Source organism: Pygoscelis adeliae, unplaced genomic scaffold, assembly GCF_000699105.1.
Source record: "Pygoscelis adeliae isolate BGI_AS28 unplaced genomic scaffold, ASM69910v1 Scaffold46, whole genome shotgun sequence".
NCBI lineage: Eukaryota > Metazoa > Chordata > Aves > Sphenisciformes > Spheniscidae > Pygoscelis > Pygoscelis adeliae.
In genome coordinates, this window is record NW_008824931.1 from 31,296 (window position 1) to 39,513 (window position 8,218).

General features: G+C 42.2%; 2 protein-coding genes across 2 annotated transcripts in view; one reads left to right on the forward strand and one right to left on the reverse strand.

The window, feature by feature from the left end:
• APLF (aprataxin and PNKP like factor) overlaps nucleotides 1–8,193 on the reverse strand; it is a 25,842-nt gene extending 17,649 nt beyond the window's left edge. The window contains exons 1-4 of the mRNA XM_009325006.1: nucleotides 8,095–8,193; nucleotides 7,293–7,444; nucleotides 5,808–5,934; nucleotides 2,995–3,173 (exon numbers count right to left, since the gene is read on the reverse strand). Of these exons, the coding sequence (XP_009323281.1) occupies nucleotides 2,995–3,173; nucleotides 5,808–5,934; nucleotides 7,293–7,391 (405 nt within the window). The 5' untranslated portion in view covers nucleotides 7,392–7,444; nucleotides 8,095–8,193. The remainder of the gene's footprint in view (nucleotides 1–2,994; nucleotides 3,174–5,807; nucleotides 5,935–7,292; nucleotides 7,445–8,094) is intronic.
• The window catches only part of FBXO48 (F-box protein 48), a 3,664-nt gene continuing 2,846 nt past the window's right edge, over nucleotides 7,401–8,218 (forward strand). The window contains exon 1 of the mRNA XM_009325021.1: nucleotides 7,401–7,407. Within this exon, the coding sequence (XP_009323296.1) occupies nucleotides 7,401–7,407 (7 nt within the window). The remainder of the gene's footprint in view (nucleotides 7,408–8,218) is intronic.

Below are 8,218 nucleotides of genomic sequence, written 5' to 3' on the forward strand. Positions count from 1 at the left end.
GGACTCCTGACAAAGGATTGAAAGTGGCTTGGTGAGCACTTCCGCCAGCTCCCTCAGAACACTTGGGTGGATCCCATCCAGCCCCATAGACTTGTGTGTGTCTAAGTGGTGTAACAGGTCGCTAACCATTTCCCCTTGGATTATGGGGGCTTCATTCTGCTCCCCGTCCCTGTCTTCCAGCTCAGGGGGATGGGTACCCAGAGAACAACTGGTCTTACTATTAGAGACTGAGACAAAGAAGGCATTAAGTACCTCAGTCTTTTCCTCATCCTTTGTCACTATGTTTCCCCCCGCATCCAATAAAAGATGGAGATTCTCCTTAGCCCTCCTTTTGTTGCTAATGTATTTATAGAAACATTTTTTATTGTCTTTTACAGCAGTAGCCAGATTAAGTTCTAGTTGGGCTTTGGCCCTTCTAATTTTCTCCCTGTATAACCTCATAACATCCTGATAGTCCTCCTAAGTTGCCCGCCCCTTCTTCCAAAGGTCATAAACTCTCTTTTTTTTCCCTGATTTCCAGCCAAAGTTCTCTGTTCAGCCAGGCCGGTCTTCTTCCCCACTGGCTCATCTTTTGGCACATGGGAACGGCCTGCTCCTGCGCCTTTAAGTTTTCCTTCTTGAAGATCGTCCAGCCTTCCTGGGCTCCTTTGCCCTTCAGGACTGCCTCCCAAGGGACTCTGCCAACCAGTCTCCCAAACAGGCCAAAGTCTGCCCTCCGGAAGCGCAAGGCAGCAGTTCTGCTGACCCCCCTCCTTACTTCTCCAAGAATCGAAAACTCTATGTAATTTCATGATGGCTATGCCCAACACAGCCTCCAACCGTCACATCACCCACAAGACCTTCTCTGTTCACAAACAACAGGTCCAGCAGGGCACCTTCCCTAGTTGGCTCACTCACCAGCTGCGTCAGGAAGTTGTCTTCCACACACTCTAGGAACCTCCTAGACCGTTTCCTCTCTACTGTATTGTATTTCCAGCAGACATCTGGTAAGTTGAAGTCTCCCACGAGAACAAGGGTTAGCGATTGTGAGACTTCTGCCAGCTGCTTATAGAATATTTCATCTGCCTCTTCATCCTGGTTGGGTGGTCTATAACAGGCTCCTACCATGATATGTGCCTTGCTGGCCTTGTCCCTAATTCTTACCCATAAGCACTCAACCCTATTGTCACCATCATTAAGCTCCAGACAATCAAAACACTCCCTAACGTACTAGGCTCCCCTACCGCCTCTCCTTCCGTGCCTATCCCTTCTGAGGAGTTTATAGCCATCCACTGCAGCACTCCAGTTGCGCGAGTCACCCCACCATGTTTCCGTGATGGCAACTATATCATAGTTTTCCTGCTGCACAATAGCTTCCTGCTCCTCCTGTTTTTGCCCATGCTGCGTGCATTGGTGTAGATGCACTTCAGCTGGGCTATTGATCCCACCACCTTTTTGGGGGGAGAAACCCTCATTCTGACGTGACCGTTCTCAGGCACTTCCATGGTTTCTAACACATCCATAACACTCACGTCTTTGCTGCTGCATGGATCTCCATCCCCTACCTCCACTGAGAAGGCAGACAAAAGGACCTCACTAGCACACCATCCCTCAAACATCAGCGTGCTGCCCCCAGCCTTATCTCTAGCAAGGCTGGTTTTATCCCTTTCCCCCTTCAAATCTAGTTTAAAGCTCTTTCAATGAGCCCTGCTAACTCCTGTGCAAAGATCCTTATCCCCCTTTGAGACAGGCGTACCCCGTCTGTCGCCAGCAGGCCTAGTGTGTGTAGACTGACCCATGATCTAAAAACCCAAAATTCTGCCGGTGACACCAGGCTCAGAGCCAGGTATTGATCTGCTGGCTCTTCCTGTTTCTTCCCTCATCATTCCCTGCAACTGGAAGGATAGAGGAGAACACTACTTGTGCTCCTGATCCTTTAACCAGTCATCCCAAGGCCCTGAAGTCTCTCTTGGTTGCCCTCAGACTTCTTGTTGCAACTTCATCACTGCGTACCTGAAAAATCAATAACGGATAATATTCTGAGGGCCCTACCAGGGTAGGAAATTTTCTCTTCACGTCTTTCCTAAGAAGTGGGTCCGGTCTGCATATTGGGCCTTCTGTGCCCTTCAGAAGGGAGTCTCCTATGACAATGACACATCTTTTTTTCTTTATGGAAGCCATTTTGACCCAGGGCACACAGATCCAGGCAGTTCTAATGCTAGAGATTAGAAACACCTCCCCAGGTTGTTCACTTAAAGGAAAAGTCAGTGAAAGCCTCACTTCACTCTCACCAGAATGTTTTGTTTGTCTCTGATAATGATCCTTTTCATTATCAGCAGAGTGCTATCAGTAAGCATTTAGCTGCCTATAAACGCAGCTATACTTTAAAGACACACAGACACATTGACCAGCTGGACTGAAGTGTCTGTTCACTCACTGCCACAGACTGTTTTGGATTTCAGATTACTTTTTTTTCTTTCCTTTTTTTGACTCAGATTTTGAGATAGTGGCGTAAGCACACTCCCTACTATCTTTCTTCAAAACGTAGCAGTTGTGAAGCCAAAGACCGTAATTTTCTGACCATAAAACTTCACCAACTAGAATGGCTCTAGTTTGGGCAAAGTCCGGTGTTGCCTTACATCAGTGTCATACCATCACCTATCCCTAAAGGGTTCTCAGAAAAAGAAACCACACACCAAGCCACTCCCAGGACCAGTACTTTGGCCCATGTCTTCCAGCCTCTTGCTGTAAAGCTGAAAGTCTGGTATTTCCGTGGAACATTCAGGGCCTAAATCCCAGATCCCGAGAAGGAAGTGCAGAAAACCAGGTCTCTGAAGACTTACAGGATCCTTGCTATAGAGCTGTCCAATGGACTGGCATTTCAAAACAACTGTTAAGCCACAAATCACAAGCAGAACACATAGTTATGTTGTAGACCCAACCTTCAACATGACATTGCCAACCACATTCTCATTTTTTGAAATACCATGGTTGTGCCCTGAGCCAAAAAATTACCTGAGACGAAGGGACAGGGATGAAAAGACAGCTCCTTTTCCCTTGATCTTGCTCTTCACCTTCAAAATCCTCTATAGTTTCTTCAGAAGCTAATCTTTTTTTCTGCTCCACATTTACTTCTGATTTTAATGACTCCATATTACTTTCTCCCCTTCCTTGGCCTTTTTTCATTCTACTACCTTAAAAGAAAAACAAAAGGGTACTTTTGGAATGCAACTTTTTACAGTGAAATCCTGATCGCATTAGAAATCTAAAGCTACATCAAAGCAGAACACTGGGCAAAAGGCATGAGAAATAGCAGCACTTGTGCATGTGCTGTTTCAACAACACATTTTTCACCTCCCGCTTATAGGAGTAAGAAGTATATTTTAGAATGAAACAGATGTTTGAGGGGGAAATTTGAAGGAAAACAATAAATATGTGGGAAAGGATATTCTGGACTGACTGTATCAGTATGACTGACAATTTCATTTACACAACAGGAACTGATCAAGCAAACCAAACGTCCAAGGATGACTTTTACCGCAGACCTTTCAAGTAAATATCATTTCAGACTACCAGTTTACACACACAAACACCAATTAATTAGGACATGGCAAAATCAGGGTAGGCCCACTTGCCTAACCAACCACATCATGGTTGATTATTTCATCAGCCAGTAACCGACAGAAAGACAGCAAATGTTGTGCCTCTCTTTGCAAAGCTTCACATCCCAGAAAACTCTTAAGTTCTCTGTACTGAAGTAGTATTTTCTGGATATATGGCTGGGAGGTAGCTAGGGCCATTATGCCGGTTTTGTCATAGCTCCGTCTGCTGCAAAACACATTCAGAAGGAAAATACTTGATGCCATTTTGCAAGACTTCAAAAACTCTCCCCCTTCAAAAAATATAGACATGCCAGAGACATCTGTAGGAAGCAAGGAGTTTTTCCAAATGTTAACGTCCGACTTCAAAACAACAAATCAGTGTTCCCTTTCCAGTAGGAAGATACACAGAAGAGAAACAAAAGGGCAGCCTTTTCATTTTACTCTCTACCTTTCCGTCCAATACCACCCTAAAAAAGATGCACACCATTTCACAATTTTAAGGAAATATGATATTTGCAGAAGAGATTGGTTGTTATATTAAAGCAGCCCATTCTAAACTGGAATCATTATCTCACATAATGAATTTTTAAGTGGCTCCAATAGTGTTTGTATGTATCCCTAGCTCCCTCAAGGTCAGGCCTTCAGCAGCTCCAAATCTCAGCACCTACGTGATCAAAATATTCAGTCTTTGAAACAAACATTATATACACATATATAACGAACATCATAGTACTTGTGGAGAAAAAACAAACAAACCAACACCCCACCACCCCCTCCCCCAACCCCAAACATAAGAAAACAATCTTACTAGTGCAGGACTCAACAACTCAACACAGCCAGCAGAAAGTCCTCTGGTACATGGAATTTTTACATCTGAGGGAATAAGCCAGCAGGGAACAGGCTAGATTTGGGGGGAAAAAAAGTAAAGTTTATTTCATTTCTTATAATTTTCTCAAAATTAGCTTTTGAGGAAAAGAATAGGCAGGGTACCCAATGACATACGACAGAGGTGTTCAAAGCCAGAATTGCCCAGGTCAGTCCATCCAGACACCTGTGTTTACTACAGGAGACAAGAAGCAATTGGTCAGACACTACATGAAATACTTCTGCAGGCCTGCTCGGGCATCAAGAGCCAAATTTTTCCTTTACACCATCTCAGCAGAAATAGCAGGTGGAAACAGAGGCATTAAAGAATAGCTGTTGGACACAGAGGAGCGGACACGTACACACCAGCCACAGTTCATACACTTAGACTGACGAACAAAGGAAACTCAGCAGTCAGGCGTGCTGGCTTCAGCACAGAGAAAGACAGAAACGCTGGACGAGCATTGTTAATGTACGTAGTCATTTTCCTTCTCTCATTTCTTCAGCCCTTCAGTTCCATCGATAAAAGTCATCAAAGCAATAAATGCCTTGCCATAAGTTTGTCGGAGAATGTCCATCGGCAGTTTTAGAACTCTTTACAAGCTCCCAGGACCAAAGCCGGGCATGCTAGAAGATTTTCTTGGGATTGTGCCAACATGGCACCCTTGTGTCTCCCGTTGATAGAGACTAAACACAGTATTCTGCTGCTGTTACCGCTGATACACAGTGGTAGAAGTTTATTGTACATTCAGGAATTTCCTTTTGCGGGAAGGACAAGAGGGAATGCAATACTATTTTAGCCTCATACTAGTAAGAAACTACTATAATGTCATGAACTGCTCCTCCTAGGAAGAAACTTTGGACTAAATGGTCAAGTCTGATTCAGTCACAGTTAAAAATAAACTAACACACACCACCATCCCAAAACCCCCATCTTTAAAACCTGTGAAATTAGAAGAATCTAAATTTAGAAGGGCAACCAGTGACTTAAATGTGGAAAAGGCTTGCAATTAAAGGCACAGAAACTACCTAGAATTTACATACTAAACAAAACAGGTGAGTTTATAGGAAAGGGCTCCAGAACATCAGGTGTTCAGCTGTCCAAAGAGAGTATATTACCTGGCATTAAAAAAAAAAAAAGAACAGAAAGAAAATCAACTGATCAGAAAAAGCTCTGTCATGCCCGTAGGACTGATGACAAAGGAGACAACAGAAGTCAGTCTCTGTCAGCTGCCAGGCACAGAACATGGAAAAAGAAGTAACAAATTAATACTTTCTACTACCACAATTATAATTTAAGAAAATGAGATCAAAGCACATAAACGTATATTGGTATGCAAACATACCACACTGCAAACCTACCTCCTTTCATTACAGGCTCAGAAATCCTCTGAACCAGGAGGTCTCTTTCCAGCATCCAAGATGGAAGCATTCTCTTTCTTTGAATAGATTTTGACTGTTCACTTTCATTACCATCAGAAGGAGGAACCTGAAACAATATTTACTGTTTAGTACCTTTCTCCAGTCACAAAAGAGGTGGAGAAACTACAACACAAGTTTGTACACAGTTATGTCCTTCAAACGCAGCCTGGACAACTACCTACTTTTTGAAATGTCTTTTTTTTTTTTTTTTTTTTTTTTTTTTTTTTTTTTTTTTTTTTTTTACACTTCCTACTCGCTCAGAAAAACAACATCTATAGAAACCTTCATGTAGTAAAAAAAACCTCTTTAGACCTTTGGAATAAATATCTAAAAGGCTACAGACTGAAAGTTTCATAGAAGAGCTATATCAGCATCTTCCTGTAGAGTTTCAACACATAGAAATACGAGAAAGAGAAGGTTTAACAAACAAATGCCTATAGAAAAGTCTTGCTAGCATTCTCTCAATTCCTTCCTCCAGAAAGGAACCACACTCTAAAAAACTTAAATACACCAAAGTGATGTTCGGTACATACTTAGGTACTGAAAGTAATACTATCAGTTTGAATCTCCACTTACTAAAATGTAAATATCCATCCCAGGAACGTCAGCTACAGTAAAGGCTGATGTTTCATCTGTTGTACATATCTACTGTACAACAATGTTGACCAATGTGTCCCTTTTACCACTATATTGCTGGATACACAACAGACGACTTAAGAAAAATCCCACCGGCTCCATACACTATTTATCAGACTGTCTGAAAGCCATTTTTACTCAGCAATGTTTAAAAAAGGCAAAAGATGCTTGCTTTGAAAACTCGGTTTTGCTGGACAAGATGCTGGCTGCCAGGGAAAAACAGGAGGGTTATTTATCTGTGTGTTTGTATGGATCTTGACAACACAACTCCATGACAGCTGTACGATTCAAATGAAATGGGCTGCTAGTACACTGTAAACAGATATCATAGCCAGCACAAGGTATCTACAGTCCAACTGCACGCTCTCCAGATATAAGTTTCAGAAGCTTTTAGGCTGATTGGGAGAAGAGTCATTCACTCCCCTAGGCCTCCACAGGTACTTACAGCGCAGTTACTGATACAGACCAGAGACCAGAACTGGACTTTGTTCTGTAGTACTGAACTCAGCTACCGTATTGCTAGTTCAAAATATTCCTGTAGCAATAGTAATTTTTGTATATTCCAGAGAACCAGTTACTGCAGCATAATTATCATAAATACACAACAGAAATATATTTATATACTTGTATAGCATACAAATCAATAAAACAAGAGGTATTTTAATCATACAACTTTGCCAGAGTTTACTTCTCAGGAAAAAAAAAAGTGTTTAGAAAACACACCACCTTTACTTCACTTTCAACACATGCTTACAAATATTAAATTTCATTTAAAAATTAAGCACCCACCAAAAATCTGGAAGTAGCATCATTTTTTCTCATTTTTGCGGTTCCCTGTATCTCAGAGTTGGAACACGCCGGTTCTATTAACGATGGACTACAAGACATCTCAACAGGATGAAGAGTTGGTCCTTCTTCTGCATCAACCTCCTGATTTTTTTCTGAGAAAGCAAATTAATTTTAGCTAGTCAAACTCATCATGAATACAAACATGTACTTTTCACTTAAACACAGAAGTTGGTCTGAACACTTGCCATTAACACACTTCTAAATTGAACGTAACGTACTCTTACATCAACTTACAGAGCAAATAAACGTGCCTTCCTTTCCGCCTTCCACTGAAAGTATTTTGAAGCAAAGGTTTTCCAATTGCTGCTGACCCCTGCTGTACTGCATTTTGTTTTTTAAGTACATAATTTGTATTAGTCACTGCCATGACAAAACTTTGAGAAAGCTGAAATTACAGCTTTGAATTTGCTTCACCACAAATCTGTGCAACTTCTCAAAATTTGATTCTATACTAAAAGTCAGATAACAAGGTTAAGATACAGTTTTCAGGATCAGATGCCCAACGAACCCGGCACTTCTTGTTCGGTTCCCACCAAAGGCTGCGAGTCTGCAGCTCTGAGGTGACGCCACATACGCAGGTGCTTGAAGCTGGTTTTAAAAGCCTCAGCTCAGAGCCACCACACCTGAAATGCTTTTCAGCCGTGAAAGCGCACTGAAACTGCAACTGTTTTTCCTTCAACACTTTGCCCTTCCACTAGTCAATTCGCTAGCACAAAGGATTAGGGAAAAAAGGTCTAATTACAGCTGTATTCACTGCACAGCACCACTCGGGAGTCACTGTTGTCCCTTCCACAGCCTTTTGCATTACAGAGGCGGCACACGCTGACCAGCTGAACTTGTCATTCCGTCGTGAAGGGAAACACAAG